The sequence below is a fragment of the Microcaecilia unicolor genome, chromosome 6 (genome assembly GCF_901765095.1).
Source record: "Microcaecilia unicolor chromosome 6, aMicUni1.1, whole genome shotgun sequence".
Classification (NCBI taxonomy): domain Eukaryota; kingdom Metazoa; phylum Chordata; class Amphibia; order Gymnophiona; family Siphonopidae; genus Microcaecilia; species Microcaecilia unicolor.
In genome coordinates, this window is record NC_044036.1 from 319,608,891 (window position 1) to 319,627,250 (window position 18,360).

At 44.9% G+C, this 18,360-nt stretch overlaps 1 protein-coding gene across 1 annotated transcript in view; it reads right to left on the minus strand.

Annotated features, from left to right (window-relative positions):
• Positions 1-251: 251 nt before the first annotated feature.
• LOC115473398 (polycystin-1-like) overlaps positions 252-18,360 on the minus strand; it is a 148,785-nt gene continuing 130,676 nt past the window's right edge. The window contains exons 41-47 of the mRNA XM_030208333.1: positions 16,750-16,918; positions 14,008-14,136; positions 13,203-13,377; positions 11,516-11,803; positions 7,702-7,836; positions 6,098-6,412; positions 252-1,908 (exon numbers count right to left, since the gene is read on the minus strand). Of these exons, the coding sequence (XP_030064193.1) occupies positions 1,213-1,908; positions 6,098-6,412; positions 7,702-7,836; positions 11,516-11,803; positions 13,203-13,377; positions 14,008-14,136; positions 16,750-16,918 (1,907 nt within the window). The 3' untranslated portion in view covers positions 252-1,212. The remainder of the gene's footprint in view (positions 1,909-6,097; positions 6,413-7,701; positions 7,837-11,515; positions 11,804-13,202; positions 13,378-14,007; positions 14,137-16,749; positions 16,919-18,360) is intronic.

The following is an 18,360-nucleotide window of genomic DNA, read 5'->3' on the forward strand; positions in this document are numbered from 1 at the left end:
GAACAAGCATTATGCTTGTGCTGGACATAATACTGCCAGATTTGCAACTAACCAGCATCTATAACCGCCCTGCAGGATCTCTTCAAAGTTGGCACTGTCAGCGCAAATGGTAAAATATACCAAAGTTCAAAGCCAATTATTGAAAAAGAGTCTGCCTGAATCAGCTTGTGAACAGTATCATCTGAAAGAGAAAATCGTGCTCTACAACACTGATATGTTTTTGTTTTGCAATGCCACCGTTAAGTAGCCATGCTTACAAAACATTAAAGTAATTTACAAACAAGAATTAAAAGTGACAAATAGAAACGGTAAACTAGAAGCAAGAAAAGAAAAAAAATCTGTGAATGGCACCTGTGGCCCCCTGAGTCATGAGTCATCAAAAGCTTCACAGAAAATGAAGCCCTTGTGTCCTGACTTGAATTTAGGTAAAGATGTTTAAAGGTGAAGATATTTTGGCAAAGAGGGACTAGTGTATAAAAAGCTGAATCCCTTGTGGATTCCAGCTGAGGGAAACATACAAAGCATTACAATAATCAAGCCTAGAAATATGCCTTGTGTACACCAAGGTAATTAAATCCCACAGTTCAAAATATGGGCATATATGCCAAATGGTCCGTAAGTGGTACTGGCATTTTCTCCCCTCTGTAACCCCCTGTTTCTCAACGGTAAGGCAGGCATCCAACAATACCCCCAAAGCTTTAATCTTATCTGTAGGGGTCAAAACCTGAACTCCTGGGTCAATTCTTGGGCAGCTGGTATTAACTCTAGACCTATGAAATAACAAAAGTTCTGTCTTCATTTGACTAAGTTTCAGTTTATTCTGCCACATCCGACCCTCTATCCTCAGCCCCTCATTGACTCTATTATCTATGTCCTTTCTACCCATTGACCACATACAATAGAACTGAATATCATCTGTGTACATATAGTAGGACAGACCAAGGTCACCAATTAACCGTGTCAGAGGCTGCAAATAAATAAGACAAGGAATAGGCTTAATGCTTAAAGGACACCATACTTCAGTGGTCTACCTGACAAAAACTGAGCAACCCACCAAACCTTGCTCTGAATGTCCTGTCAGAGCTAATGCAGTCTGCACCAGCTGCAATACTTCCAACTCTGTAGTTAAAGCTCACGCCCTACAGTATTGAAAATTGCTTGCTAATAAAGGGAAGCTGACTAATAGGCCTAAAATTCTTTGCTTGCATGTGGTTACATGTCCCCAGTGTTTTCAGTTTGCCACGCTCTCCTCTTCGGCGGAACATGCCGCTGAGGGATATCACGGAATGAGCAACCTTGCCCCTCTTCACTCTTCGGTCTCCACTTCCATGATATCCCAGGTACTTGGCTAAACCTTTGACAGAGCTCAGCTCCCATCGACTGTCCACTCAGCCAAGACTTGGAGACTGGTGCTTGATTGGTCATAGTATTAACTGCTGAAACCTTAGCCCTGCTAGTTCTCAGCCTGAAGAGGGCAGACTCAGAGAAGGTACTGTACGTTCTTGCAAGTGCCAGCTGTGTGGCTGGTATCCAGGCAGCTTTCTTCTCTGCTTGTGGGTTCTTCCTCCCCTTCTGCATCTTCTTGTTCTCGTTAATTTTCTTCTGAATCTGCTCCAGCCCGCTTTCCAGGCAGCAGACGTCTTCTAGGACTCTGTTGACACAGTCAAACTGATCCAACAAGTTATTCACTGCCAACGGTAGGCGTTCCAAGTAAACCCCTACATCATATGAATCAGGAGCAGGGCTGTCTGGGAGAGCCAGCTCTTCTGAGCAAAACGATCCAGAAGAGATGGTGGAACCAGAGTAGTGGAAGGCTGTGCCAGCAGATGGCAAGCGAGAGAGTTTGGAGTTCCTAGATGAGCAGGAAAGTAGGGACTCCATTCCTTCAAACTTCACCTTATGACGGAACTGGAAAGACACAAAATGCAAATGAGGTTAGTGGTACTTAATCATTAAAATACAATATCTGCAAATATCACTATAATGCACTGGTTCCCAAACCTGATCCTGGAGGCACCCCAGCCAGTCAGGTTTTCAGGATATCCACAATGAATATTCATGAGATAGATTTGCATGCACTGTCTCCACTGCATGCAAATCTCATGAATATTCATTGTGGATATACTAAAAACCTGATTGGCTGGGGTGCCTCCAGGACCAGGTTTGGGAACCACTGTTAACTAAAAGGGGGGAAAGGGAAATGGGACTTGATATACCGCCTTTCTGAGGTTTTTGCAACTACATTCAAAGCGGTTTACATATATTCAGGTACTTATTTTGTACCAGGGGCAATGGAGGGTTAAGTGACTTGCCCAGAGTCACAAGGAGCTGCAGTGGGAATTGAACTCAGTTCCCCAGGATCAAAGTCCACTGCACTAACCACTAGGCTACTCCTCCAAAAGAGGAAAAGCCTCAGCATGTGTGAGCACTAAACAGCAATTTAGGTTTAAATATCTATCATAGGCATAAAAACCTTCCGTATATATATTTTTTATTATTTAACAAAATAGTGAAAAAGTGACACATCTTAAAAATCATTGGGATCGATATTCAACTGGCAGCACTCAGCGTTTTGTTGACCACTGCCAGCAATATGCTTGGAAATTCAATACTGGGCCATGTCCTGGCTCTGGCACTGAATTTCCGAGTTTCTGCAGCCAGCTAAACCCTAGCCGGTTAAGTGTGATATTCAGCACTTAAATGGCAATGGGGCACCGCATAAAAATAGAACTGACTTTTATATGGTCCTATTTATGTGGTGCCTGTGGCCAGTTAAGTGCTGAATATCAGCACTTAACTGGCCAAGTGCTGGCTGCGCTCCAGAAATGCCCCTAAAATAGCCAGTTTTGAGTTGGATGTTAACTAGACATTTTGTACTAGATTTGGTAAATTGGGCACAGAAAAAAATGCACACAGAGCACTATTCTACAAATGGAGTTCCAAATTGTGCACCATTTCTAGAATAGCACATAGTGCTGGGATTGGCACACAACTTTGGGCATGAGATTTTACACCAACTGAAACCTGGTGTAAATCGTGGTGTGTAAGTATGATGTGGATTCCCTGAATTCAATAATACTAAGCACATCTTTAGTGAACGCCCCATGCCCCTACCATGAATACGCCCTCTTTCCATTTGCACGCTAAAAGATTTGCACATGCATCTTTATAAAATAGCGCTTATCAAGATGAATGCGCAAATCATAATTGGAGCTAATTAACTGCAATAATTGGTTGTTAGTGCACAATTATTGCTAGCTATCGGATTGTTACTCAATTAAAATGTATGACATGCAAATTGGGCACATGCCCAAATTTGGATGCCATATACAGTGGTGGAAATAAGTATTTGATCCCTTGCTGATTTTGTAAGTTTGCCCACTGACAAAGACATGAGCAGCCCATAATTGAAGGGTAGGTTATTGGTAACAGTGAGAGATAGCACATCACAAATTAAATCCGGAAAATCACATTGTGGAAAGTATATGAATTTATTTGCATTCTGCAGAGGGAAATAAGTATTTAATCCCTCTGGCAAACAAGACCTAATACTTGGTGGCAAAACCCTTGTTGGCAAGCACAGCGGTCAGACGTCTTCTGTAGTTGATGATGAGGTTTGCACACATGTCAGGAGGAATTTTGGTCCACTCCTCTTTGCAGATCATCTCTAAATCATTAAGAGTTCTGGGCTGTCGCTTGGCAACTCGCAGCTTCAGCTCCCTCCATAAGTTTTCAATGGGATTAAGGTCTGGTGACTGGCTAGGCCACTCCATGACCCTAATGTGCTTCTTCCTGAGCCACTCCTTTGTTGCCTTGGCTGTATGTTTTGGGTCATTGTCGTGCTGGAAGACCCAGCCACGACCCATTTTTAAGGCCCTGGCGGAGGGAAGGAGGTTGTCACTCAGAATTGTACGGTACATGGCCCCATCCATTCTCCCATTGATGCGGTGAAGTAGTCCTGTGCCCTTAGCAGAGAAACACCCCCAAAACATAACATTTCCACCTCCATGCTTGACAGTGGGGACGGTGTTCTTTGGGTCATAGGCAGCATTTCTCTTCCTCCAAACACGGCGAGTTGAGTTCATGCCAAAGAGCTCAATTTTTGTCTCATCTGACCACAGCACCTTCTCCCAATCACTCTCGGCATCATCCAGGTGTTCACTGGCAAACTTCAGACGGGCCGTCACATGTGCCTTCCGGAGCAGGGGGACCTTGCGGGCACTGCAGGATTGCAATCCGTTATGTCGTAATGTGTTACCAATGGTTTTCGTGGTGACAGTGGTCCCAGCTGCCTTGAGATCATTGACAAGTTCCCCCCTTGTAGGTGTAGGCTGATTTCTAACCTTCCTCATGATCAAGGATACCCCACGAGGTGAGATTTTGCGTGGAGCCCCAGATCTTTGTCGATTGACAGTCATTTTGTACTTCTTCCATTTTCTTACTATGGCACCAACAGTTGTCTCCTTCTCGCCCAGCGTCTTACTGATGGTTTTGTAGCCCATTCCAGCCTTGTGCAGGTGTATGATCTTGTCCCTGACATCCTTAGACAGCTCCTTGCTTTTGGCCATTTTGTAGAGGTTAGAGTCTGACTGATTCACTGAGTCTGTGGACAGGTGTCTTTCATACAGGTGACCATTGCCGACAGCTGTCTGTCATGCAGGTAACGAGTTGATTTGGAGCATCTACCTGGTCTGTAGGGGCCAGATCTCTTACTGGTTGGTGGGGGATCAAATACTTATTTCCCTCTGCAGAATGCAAATAAATTCATATACTTTCCACAATGTGATTTTAATTTGTGATGTGCTATCTCTCACTGTTACCAATAACCTACCCTTCAATTATGGGCTGCTCATGTCTTTGTCAGTGGGCAAACTTACAAAATCAGCAAGGGATCAAATACTTATTTCCACCACTGTATATATAGGGGCTCATTTTCAAAGCACTTAGACTTACAAAATTCCATAGGTTACTATAGAATGTGGGGGGGGTTAAGTGCCACTGAAAATGACCGGTTAACCCCGAACAAGCGATTTAACTAGTTATGAGCCATTTCTGGCTAGTTAAATTGCTTTGAATATCGACCAGAGGCGTATCTGATCTTCAGCGGTAGGGGGGGCCAGAACTGAGGTGAGGGGGCACATTTTAACCCCCCCCTCCCCCGCCCCGCCGCTGCCATCATCATTGCCTACCCCCCTTGCCGCCGCCATCATCATCGCTGACGACCTTCTCGACCCCCGCTCGCTCGCTATTGCCTACCTGGCGAGCAGGACGTCAGACTCAGAAACCTGAAAGGAAGAAGACTTCGGCTGGCGGGGGATGGGGTCCCCGCCAGCCCAGGTAGGCGACTCTGATATTGACCCCTGTTGTTTCTGTAGTTAAATGTGATGTGAAGTGCTTCCAAACTCGAGTTTGGAAGCACTTCACATTTAACAATAGAAACAATGGGCCTGATATTCAGATCACGGGAGTTAGCTGGGTTGACTGCTGTGCTTGAAGCTGAACCCGGATATTCAATGCTGGGCCATTTTTTGGCCACCAAACTTAGACCGTGATGCGCTGAATATTCGCTAAGCACTAATCAGCCGGTTAAGTGCCATTTAACCGGCCAGGAGCTATTGCTGGCCAGTTCAATGGTTTTAAATATCAGGCGGCATGATTTTTACGACGTGTCACTTTTTCACTGTTTTGTTAAATAACAAGAAAAAAATATTCAGGAGGTATTTATGCCTATGATTTGAATGCACTTCTGATGGACTTCGTAGAAAAAATGTCTAAAAATTAGTTTTGAAAATACCGATTTGGACATTTTTGTGAGAAAAACATCCAAATGCGGATATATTCCACTTTTTGGACGTCTTTCTCTTTTTGAAAAGGAGTCCCATAGTAACCTACAGAACTTTATAGGTCTAAGTGCTTTGACGATGAGTCCCCGAGTCTCCTCCTCAACTAATGAGGACAGCTGCTCCTGTACCTGGGCTGCCTCCACCTTAAGTCTATGAGTGATAGAACTCCAGGAATAAGCGAACGTGGAAACTGAACTGTAGCTCACCTAAACCGCCTAGAACTGACTTTTGGCATCTGATTCCTGCATTTTTACCTCTTTAGTTTTGCTGAGTCCCAACCTCAGCTTGAACCGTTTCACAAAGAACTCAATCATCTCGTAGTCTTGCGGCTCCACGGTCGGCTGGTACATTTCAGCTCTCGCACCACGGTAACTGTGGAGTATGATGGCACATAGGAAGCGCCCACCAATCCAGAGCAAGCCAACCACATAGCTGAAAATGTAGGTGCCACCAAGAATGGGAGAGTGCTGTAGAAGGGAGCGAAAATGCATCTTCCCATGGAGTACCGAGAGAAGAGAAAAGAACGAACAACCAAATGTCCTGAACTCTTCCACTGTGGCATGAAACATCTGCAAGGAAGAAGAAAAATATTTGCAGTGCATTATGGGAAGCCATGATGGTGTCTATTCTGTGGCATTCATTGTCAGTTTTCGGCTGTGTCCAATTTTTTGCAGTGCTATGAATTTTGCACTATAAAAGCTTTTTAAGAAGTATTATTCAAAATTTCAGAACAGCCAAAAAAAAAAAAAGCCCCCCCCCCCCCCCCCCCCCCCCACCAAAAGCCAAGTTTCCTACTTTGCAGTCAAAGAACACAGTTCATGGGTGAAAGCTTCCCCTTGGCAGGGAAATGCATCTCTGATAAATTCAAGCATTAATATGGAGACAGAATCCATACTTGTCGGGATTGAAAGTCCCCAGGGAAGAAAGAGGCCAAGGTTAATTTCATATAAATACTGAATTGTACAAAGTCCATTAGTGGAACACATCAAAGAGGTTTGCATTATAGCCCTATCTGCTAAGAAGCGAAGGAAACCCTGAGAACAACTGGGGTCTGCACAGTATAGAGCGGGAAGTAATTTGGGCAGAGTCTTAGCTGTTATCAGATCCACGGAATCTTGGCGGAGATTGGGTGGCAACACCAGTAATTGGGAGGCAAAACCAGTGCTGGGCAGACTTCTACTGTCTATACCCTGATTGTGACTGAATAGATATGGATGGGCTTGAGTGTAAATTTTAAGGGGCCTCGACATTAGCTTCAGAACTTTTAGTACAAGAAGAGTGCTGGGCAGACTTCTACGATCTGTGCCCTGAGAATAGCAAGGACAAATCAAACTTGGGTATACATATAAACTATCACATACCATGTAAAATAAGTTTATCTTTTTGGACAGACTGGATGGACCGTAAAGGTCGTTATCTGCCGTCATTTACTATGTTACTCTTTAGGGTTCTATATGGAATGCTGCTACTAACTGGGATTCTGGAATCTTAAAACTCTTTAGGATTCCAGAATCTTCAGAACTTAGTACAAGAACAGTGCTGGGCAGACTTCTATGGTCTGTGCCCTGAGAATGGCAAGGACAAATCAAACTCGGGTATACATATAAACTATCACATACCATGTAAAATGAGTTTATCTTGTTGGGCAGACTGGATGGACCGTACAGGTCTTTATCTGCCGTCATTTACTATGTTACTATTACGTTCTCTCTGCTTGTTCTAACCCTAGTCATCATAAAACATGAGTTCTATACACACAGGACTTTGACCTGCAGCGATGATGAATCTTCATACATTGAAATAGGCAGTATTAACCAGTGCGTTCTGCTTCACCCTGGGACCTTTAGCATAGAATTACCAGATATCCACACTGAGCGTAGATGAGGATGAGAAGGAAGAGGAGGCAGGTGGCGGCAAACAAATCAACCAGCGCATGCCGGAATGTCTTCTCAAATACAGACCATCTCTTAACAAAACTCAGCTGCCGAGCAGTCTAGGGAGAGAGAAACAGTCAGTAAGAGGAGGGATGAGTACATAGTGCCATGTTGAGTGGGATGGGTTGATCCTGTTCTGAATTTGCCCCATTGCATGCATGGAGCTGTAGTCCAATTGTTCTTAGCAGTGGCGTAGCAGGTGCAGCACAATGACATCCCCCCCTTGGCACATGAACACCCCCCCCCCGACCCAGTGCCTACCCTCCTCAACTCCGTCCAACCAGCTCCCGCACCCTATCTTTAAAGAAATCTCGGAAGGCGAGGCGCAGCGCCTCACGCCTGCATGTAAAAGAAGTATGGATTGTCTCATCGGGCCTTCCCTCACTCTGTCTGTCCTGCCCTTGCGGAAATAGGAAGTTGCGTCAGCGGAGGGCGGGACAGACAGAGTGAGGGAAGGCCCGATGAGACGATCCACACTTCTTTTACATGCAGGCACGAGGCGCTGCGCCTTGCCTTGGCTTCCGAAATTTCTTTAAAGGTAGGGTGCGGGAGCTGGTTGGACGGAACTGAGGGTAGGCACTGGGTCTGGGGGTGTTGATGCGCCAAGGGAGGGTGTCATCGTGCTGCACCCGGGGGGGGAGCTGGCAGGGAACATCCCCCTTGAGCTGACACTCGGGGCGGACCACCCCCACCCCCCCCCCGCCCTCCCCCCCTTGCTACGCCACTGGTTCTTAGGAAAAACAGGCTTCTCTCCCTCCCTGCATGCAGTAGGTTAAAACCAGGAGGACTGACTCAAATTGTCCCCTTTGATATGGAGCTGAAAGGAAGAGCCAGGAAGTCAGAGACCTGATTTTGTGTTTGGAGAGGTGCTACTGTCCCAGGTTAAAGCCAGGTGAGTGAGAAGAACAAGCGAGCACTCACATTTCAGAATGAGTTCAAGGGATCTCCGGAGTTACCACATAGCTCCGCATCCCTACAAGATACTGGGACAATTCTGACATGCCTTCCTGGTCCATTTGATGTGGCAGCGATTTCAGTTGTGAAAAAGGGGGACTCCAAATGGTGCATTGCACTGGGATGTACAATCATATAAACAGAACTGATAAATCCTATTAGTTCTCTCCTTCTTTGCACTCCAGCTCAATTGCAACCAAGCTGGTACATGGCAGCATATTGTTCACATTACCCAAGGATTCCTCCCCCCCACCCCCACACATCTATTTTATATTATTGCTCCACCTACAAACACACTCAGTTGGGTCACTGTTAAGAAATTCTCAGACATGCTGCTTCCATACCTTTTCAGAATGATACTGCCAGCCTAGAGAAGGGACAATTTCCTTCCATCTGGAAGCATGCTTTGATTCATCCAACGATAGCCCAACCCTAGGAACTGCCCTTCTCTGTAATCTTCAGCCCATATCCAACCTTCCCTTTGTGTTGAAAATAACTGGAATCTATTGTCCAGGATCAACTCAATGACTTTCTGGGGAAAAAAAACAACTCACTACATCCTAATCAAACAGGATTTCGGCGGTTTCTTAATACCGAAATGGCACTACTAGGTATCACGACTTACCTAAATCAGCAACTAGCACAGGATAGGGCTGTACAACTCCTAGCATTGGATCTAACAGCAGCCTTTGATTTAATCGATCATATATGGCCACTTAAACTTCCGGAAAGCACTAAAAACTAACCTGTTCATAAAGGCATACCCTAATGATCCAACCTAAATGCCTGAACCCTGCAACACAACGAAACCAAAACCATACTGGAAATAACTAAACCCTTCCTCCTCTTTACGATCCCCAAATGTTTCTGTCACACATGAACTTTACCCTCCTACAACTTCACTCTGTATTTTGTTCATACCAGAATTGGCGATCGCCTAATGGTATTATGTAAGCCACACTGAGCCTGCAAAAAGGTGGGAAAATGTGGGATACTAATGTAACAAATAAATAAATATATTATTACTTCACCATCTCCACGATATAGGAATAACCGATACAGTCTATGAGGACCTTTGGCAAGGCTCTTCCTCTCAGAAGTACATACCTATACTAGCCCTGGTGCTTTTTAATATTTTCATGTCTCTCCACTACTCACTCTTGTGCAGTCACTAGACTTAACTGCCTACATATATGCAGATGGCATACAAATTCTCAGAGTTCTAGATTATAACTCTCCCCAAGACTTTAATGCGCTTAATGCTAAACTTGGCTCATATTTCTGGTTGACTATTGTCTCGCATGTTGAAATTAAACCCAGATAAAACTCAAGGTGTCCTATTCACATGGAAAGGTGATGGTATATCCATAGTTCCTATCAATGTCATACTGCAGCCCACTATCAAGGTATTGGGCGTTATTCTGGATCATCAGTTGAGCTTTAGGCCACAAATTTCAGCAATTGTACGCTCCTGTTTCTTTAAACTGTGTATTCTTTACTCCGTTCAACATCTGTTTAAGCAGGAAGCACTTAAGACTACTGGTGCATACTTTTGTAATCAATAAACTTGACTACTGTAACTCACTTCTGCAGGGCATCTGCCTCTGACATTCTTCGCTTACAAATTGTCCAGAATATGGCGGTTAAGATCATTACCAACTTCTGCAAGGAAGCATGTGCCAGAAGCATTGGCTACCAGTCACTCATCACATCACATAAAATCCTAGTCCCTGCGCATAAGACCTACCATACAGACCAACCGCCCTATCATTCATGCCTTATCACTCCCTACACCCCCATTCGATCTCTTCAATTGTCTCAGTAACACTGTCGCAGTACCTGCTTTCCATTACATTAGACCATATACTATGTGGGCACACATCTACAGTGTAATGGCCCCCACCTTATGGAATTCCCTACCCTTAACACTAAGATTAGAATCTTCACATATCACTTTTAGATCAGAACTAAAGACGTTCATATTTCAGGATGCTTTTCTCTCCTAATGTCTCAATAATGTTCCCTGCTATGCCTGCCCCTGAGGATCTAAACACCAGCTAACCTCCTGAATGAATGGATGACCAATTCTTCTCTTTTCCTTCTACTCTTTCCCACTTTTCTGTTTGTTTTTTTCTCTAGCTCTTTCCTATCATTAATGTAGTTCCTTTCCTTTCTCCCTCCTTATAATGTTGATATTGTACACTGCTCAGTATGCTCCGGCAGCATATCAAGATTAAATAGAACTTGAAACTTGAAGCCTGGGCTAGGGGACAATCTAGTCTGTCCCCTTTCACAACCTTATAACTGTTGCTTCTGACTCCAGCCATCAAGATGTCATTCCCATGCCATGACTACAGCTATTCCCATTTCCCTGGTAGTCTCTGAATACTGCCTTCATAGCATCCCCAGTCCCAGCTAACCCACAGATCTCCTGCTTGGTAGTATGGCTTGTTCCAGAAGTTAGACAAGGTCACATCTCTTCTGTGACATCAAATAGAAGCAAATCAAATTACTGACTCAAGAAATAATTCCATACCCTTCACGGACGTAAACCGGAGATCCCCAAACCTGTCCTGGTGCCCTCCTAGCTCATTCAGTTTCCAGGATATCCACAATGACTATGCATGAGGTAGAATTTAAATGCATTGACTCTCAAACGTATGAAAATGTATCCGATGCATTGTCATTGTGGATATCCCAAAAACCTGACTGGCTGTGGGATCCCCAGGACAGGTTTAGGAATTCTTGATGTGAACTGGGTTTGTTTATGTGTGTGTCCCCTACCCTCAGCATGGTGACCATCAAGAGAATAGCAGAAAGGCCAATCTCCATCTGCTGTAGTATCACCACCTCGTAGAAGCTGGTGAAGGCCTGACGATTTTGTCGGTATTTTTCTAGCTTTACGTCTGCCATCCAGACACAGGAAAAGTGCAAAAGTCCAATGGCGACAGAGAGCAGCACCAGGAGCAGTTGGATCCAGCATCTTCCTTGTTTTAAGTAGAGTCCCCTCTCACGAAACAGAAGCAAGAGCTGAGGCACTAGAAAACCCACACCGAATATTAGCAGACACACCTGAAAGAGTCAGGAAGGAAGAACAGTGAATCTTTCAGAGTGTAACTAATGAAATGCAAGACCAGATGTCAACAAAATTGCAGATGACCATGATATTGAGGTGTGAACAAGATGGCCGTGGTATGAAAAAAATCATTAACACATTTTGCCCAGTGGGATGTCCACAGCAAATCCAAATGTAAGATTCACTAAACTCCCCTCTTTGAATTAGAAATGGGAGTTTCTTTCTATCCTGTCAGATATCCATACAGAGCACGCATCTGGGATTAACCCAGCCAGTTATTTTACTGTCTGCAAACAGGAAAGTATGCAGTTATACCCTGCCGTAGTCCCTTGTTGATGTTTGTTGATCAGGTAGAATGGTTGTTGACTCATTTAACTGTCTTTTGAATTTATTGTAATGTTAGTTAAATAGGTCATGGAGTCTCCTAGGCTCAGCAGTTCACAACTTTGCCATCTAGTTCTTGGGTATAATGGAGGAGCTGTAACTGGTGCTCAGCAGAAATCTATAGTTTGTCTGTGGTTTCCTAATGGTAAAACTGTGACTAGCAGTCGTTGTGGCCAGTGATTGACTGCTGCCTTCCAGGTCCTGTGAAGAATATTTAACACTCTAATTCAGTAGAGTGCACTAGCCAGGGGAGTATGGAATTTACCAGTTTCGTCCTATTCTTTTTGGCTTCAAGGTAATTTAGAACTGAGGCTGGGGTCAGCACATGCCCCCCCCTTTTTTTTATCTCATCTTACAATTCACTTGACTAATTCTTTGCAGTAATAGTCTTCAGCTGGAGATCAGATACCAGGATGCCTTCCAGAGCCCTGTTGTCATGGCCCTAAGCCCAGTCACCATAGTGCAATGACTGAAAATCCTCCCCCCACCCCCAACAACCATCAGGGGCTATGAATGCAACTTCATCTGGCCTAAGGAGCAGAATACCTCAACTGGAAATGGAACGCAGGTCCCTCTGTATGGCAGTCCACTGCATTACCACCAAGTCACCAGGTCAGCCCAGCTTTGCCACATTTTAATCAGGGGCGTAGCCAGACAACAGATTATGGGTGGGCCTAGGCAAGAAGAAGGTGGGCACCACGTGTTCTCCCCCCCCCCCCCCACCCCACCCATAAAATGATCTGAGCTGGCAGAAAAACGCTTCTTTCCACTTTGGCAGTCTGCAGCAGGCATGCGCTGAAAACTGAGCATGCGCAGGTGCTAGTATCATGGACAGTAGCGTTTTCATTGCCATCAGGAGGAAGTTTTCAGCTGGCAGAGCTTGGGATCCCCACCATCTACCGCTAAACCTGTGCTATGGTTAGGTGGGCCTGAGCCCTAAGTGGGTGGGCCCCTGCCCACCCAGGCCCACCTGTGGCTACGCCACTGATTTTAATACTCAGGGTTACGTACCGCCATGGCAAGTGGAAAATCTAGGCCCTTGCTCAGCTGCAGCATGTGAAATGGAAGTACTGTCAAAGTGCGAACAGCTGGTCCAGCTCGCGGGAATTCAAACAAGAGGGTGACAGCCGCGTACAGGTTCACATCAGCATTGTACTGAGTGAACTCCACAAAAACAGCCTTGCTCCTGTTAGAAATAGGAATTTGTAAAGGGAGAAGGTGAAAGAGTGAAAAGGAATCAATTATCAGTCCAAATTCCTGACTTTTTACCAATGTGTAATCAACAGAGGCCCATCAGTTTTCAGAAGTGCAGTTGAACTCTTGAGGATCAGAGACTGAGGAACACCCTCATCCTATGATTGAATTAGGGTTAGAAGATGAGACATGGACTTGTCCTAGTAACTTCTTGGGCTTCAATGTTAAATGAAATGATTAATCTTAATCATCATTCGCTGCAGAAAGAGAGAGAGAGACCAAGTGCAGTGGGACATTTCTAACCTGATGGAACTTACCACTATCAGATAACATGCAACTGGTTTCTTCTGCTCCCACCTCCTTGTATACAATATGTCTTCCCTGTGCCAGAAATGGGCTAGTAGTTTTGTCCCAGAGATATGTACATATGATTCTGGAACCTCAAACTGTACACCACCTCGGAAGCCTGTTTAAGTGAGCGTCACTAATAAATTCAAATTGTTAATATCACATCACTGGGGTGATTCCTGTAGCTATGTTAACGGGAATGTTCCGTGCAGATTCCTCAAACATTGAGGATCCCCAACAAATCTATCAAATTATAGACAGTGATGTACTATACCTTTTGCTGATCCAGTAGCTATCTCGAAGCTCTCTGAGGACCCTTTGGGCTTCTCCAGAGCTGTTTCCAAGCTCCTGCCAGGCACCTGTGTAGCTATTGTAAAGTCCCAACTTTCCCCAGAACCAAAATCTAGAAAGAGAGAAATGGGGAGGCAGGAAATGACACCCTAACACTGATATCTGCAGACGGTAATGTTAAAGAATTTGTAGACTTCAGGGTTGCCACTTTTTCAGGCTGGCTTTAATATGCATGGATTTTAATTCTGATTTCCTAAGACAAGCAAGGCTACAGGCCCAGGCACAAGGATGCAAGAGTCAAAGAGATTTCCACAGGTAAATTGGTATTTTTACTTATGGAACTGGGCAACTACTGCCTACTCCATATGCAGGTGACAGCATATTTCACCAATGCACATGCTCTTCTCCACACTCTGTGGAGATACTCACAGGGGTGGGGTGGGGGGGTTAGAGAATGGACCCCCCGCAAGTCATTTATGGTGTAAAGGTCATTGTGGCTGTCTGGGTTCTGCCACATCCAGGAAAGAGAAACTGATGTTTCTGCCATCCTGCTGTGGCTTTCTTCGAAGTGATGTGAAGTCTGCAAGGTTGTCTTTACACAATAGGTCCTCAAACCTGGTTGGTAGGGTGGTTTCACTGGAGCAGTTTTTAATTCTAGAAGGTGGGAAGATTTGTTTATACGGTTTAAACTCTGGATGGTGGAATATCTTTGGTGGGAAAAGGAAGCAGGAAAGTTTGTTGAACATAAATTCAATGAACTTTCTCACCTCGATTTTCGTTCTAAGGTCTGTATCCTGAAAATGGCAAGGAGAAATCAAGCAAGATTAAGTATACATATGTAGATCACATCATACTGTCACGATTGTGGTCGTGACCCCTCTCAGACTCACCTTATTTCCGGTGGTCAGCTTCCGAGCTGGCTTCTGTCTGTTCTTCCTGAGTTAGATCTGTCTCTGTCTCCGTGTGCTGGCTGCTTCCAGCATGGCTCTAATTGCTCCACTATACTGCACCTGTATGTGTTTAGCCTCTCTGTGCTTCAGTATGCTTTATGCCTGTGTCCTGTAGTTGTGACATCATCAGTCAAGGCCTTGATAAGGAAGTGGTGTTCTTCCATTCAGGGCCTTTGCATCTCCAAAGGTCGAAGGTAGTTTGTTTGCAGGTTGCATTTCTGCCTTGCTTCTAATTGGTGTGCCTGTGGCACTTCTGTTTGCTCTTGTTTAGAGTTCTGTTCTGTTCTCTGTCTGTGTTTGTCAGCTACTGAAGCTTCAGCCATTGCTCTGTTCTCTGTCTGTGTTTGTCAGCTACTGGAGCTTCAGCCATTGCTCTGTCCTCTGTCTGTGTTGGTCCAGTCTGTCTGCAGGTTCAGTCCAGTAAGTCCTGCCGGCCGCCTGCACCTGGGGGCTCAACCCCTGGGGAACGGTGGTCAAGCGCAGGCGAAGACCAGCTTCTCTGTCCTGCTTATTCCCTGCTTGCCTACTGCTGTAGTTCCAGTCCTGTGGTTCCAGTTCAGTTGTTCCAGCTTTTGTCAGTCTACAGCTTCTCCTGCCTTGCTTGTAACCCAGTTCTGGTTGGGGTCTTGCCTACTGCTGCCGCTTGTCAGCAGTGGTGCAAGGGCTCACGTCGCTCCAGTGTCCGAGAGCCTAAGACCGTGACACATACCTATTCTATGAGTTTATCGTTTTGGGCAGACTGGATGGACCATAAAGGTCTTTATCTGCCATCATCTACTATGTTACTATGAATTTATGTCCACCGAACTTTCCCACATCAATTTCCTGCCAAATCTTTCCCACCTTCCAGAGTTTAAACTGTATCAACAAATCTTCCCACCTTCCAGAATCAAAACTGCTCTAATGAAACTGCCCACCTCAAACCCCAGCCAATCAGGTTTGAGGACCCACTATAAAAAGACATCCTTGCAGACTTCATAGCACCCTGAAGAAAGCCACAACAGGATGGCTGAAATGTTGGTTTCACATACCTGGACACGGTACAACCCAGATAGACACAATGATCATGACACCATCCACAGAAGCCTAAGAGAATTTGTATTGTAGTTTGGCTCTGATTATTACTAATACAAACCATCATGTGAAGGTACCCATGGGCTTCCCATTAACATACCCATCCAGTGGAGTGAAACTAGGACTGCACTGGACAACTTCACAAAATGGAGGCTGCTTGTAATGCTGATGCTCAGAGAGCAAAACTGATGCAGCCATTTCGGGATCTGAACCATTTAATGAAAGTAGAAACAAAAGAACCAGAGATCCTAGGACAGAGCAAAAAGGTGTCTCATCATGCCAACCCACGTTCAGAGTGGCAGTAATACAGCAAAGTTGGAAAACAGATGGAAAATGAATGCTTCAAAGGCTAAAGCCTCTGAGAAGTGATACTCTTGAAATACAATTAAGACAGGCCACAGTAATACTCTAGAGCCAGGGTATCCAACCTCGGTCCTTACCCAGTTGAGTTTTCAGGATTTCCACAATGAATATGCATGAAATTTATTTGCATACAATGGAAGCAGTGCATACAAATAGATCTCATGCATATTTATTGGGGAAATCCTGAAACCCCAACTGGGTTTCGGCCCTTGACCAAGGTTGGACACCCCTGCACTAGAGGGCTGGAGTTCAGGAGGCCGGTATAGTAATTGTCATCACAATATTACACAATATAGTGTAGCACAGTTCAGTACAACACAAATTGTGATCAGCCTTACCCTATTTCTTGTGATGAGTTTGAAGGGCTGGGTTCAAAACATGGCTCTGCCTCTTTCCAGCCTGTCTGAAAAATCTCTTTTGGGGGGTTCTGGGAGACACAACGAGGGCAGGGACTGTTAGTGTGAAAGTTAGGCACGGAGAGAAAAGCAAATTCAGGCCAGGAGGGTCCTATGGAGAGAAGCAAACTCAGATCAGAAAAACAATACATTTTTGCATAGTAGAGGATGCAAGGAAATATGAATGCATATACTGAATGCAAGTCTCAGTGCGTTTTTTCTAGCAAAAAAGGTGCCGGTACTCAAATGCCAGGCCACCCTTCAGGGGTGCGGTGATCACTGAGGGACCCACCCCACAATACCCAGGCCCCCTGCAAACAGTCACAGAATCTATGACAAGGCAGAATTGGTGTGTAGGGCCTGAGCTTTTTCATTAAAACTTGGGGATCATGGGTCAATTTTAGTAGACAATAGAAAAGGTGCCAGTACTCAGTACCCCCAAGTACCCCCTCAAAAAAAGCCCTGGTAAGTCTAGAGTGGCACTGCAGCTTCAGAGAGCACCTTTTATAACTCCATGGCCAGCATGTGTGAATCTTGCGGTTGCATTTGGGTGGATGGTTAATAGTGTCTGGAGGGAGGATTATAAGGGGAGGATGAGGTGTAGATGTGGGTGCAGCCAAATTTAAGCATAAGCTAGACAAACAACAGTTTAGCGCTTCACATTATACAGGGGGCGTCATACTTCTCTAAAATATATATTAAATGCATTTGTAAATAATGAAAATTACAATATAAAATAAGCATAATTTTTGGTTTTATTATTGACTATTGTTGGTGAGGTTTTTTTTTAATTTATTAAACCTAAAATTTACTTTGTACTGAATTGATAGGGGGGGGCTCTTAAATATTAACAGCTTAGGAGCTGCAATACATATAAATCGAGCTCTGAGCTTGGGAGAATGTATGAGGGTCTGAGTGAATGGAGGGTGACAGTGGGAATGGAAATGAGGGAGACATTACAGAATGTCCCACACCTTCTTGCATCCTAATTAATTGCATCCTCCTTCAGTCTTTGGCTATCAGGACTTGAGAATCACCACCAACCATTTTGTCCCCCAGCTGGTGCAACTGTGGTCTTTGGCTGGAAGGACCTGGGGTCTTCACAAGCAGTACCCAGATATTCTTATTTCTTTAACTAGTGAGGCCCCCACCAGCCCTGCTGTTTCAGTGTTTATAGTTTTGATTGGTCAGCCGGGGGGGGGGGGGGGGTCCACTGGCTCAGGTCAGTGGGCCCTCTGGACCACCAGGCTGTTTTTTAGGAGGGGTCCACTGGGCCACCAGGGATTATTTTAGGTTTGGAGGGGTCCACCAGACCACCACAGAAGTTTTTAGGATGAGGAGGTCAGGAGAGTTCCACTGGACCATCAAGGAATTGTGTGCATGTCCAGTGAATAGGGGTGGGGGGAGGTCCCGATGCATTTAAGAGGTGTGCCTACCGTACAGCTCTTGTGGGCATGTGCCAGGAATGTTCAGACCCCTTTACCAACCAATACTCAACACTAGCACTGTGCATATAATTTGCATGTTGTTAGTCTTCAGCATTGGTCGTTATTT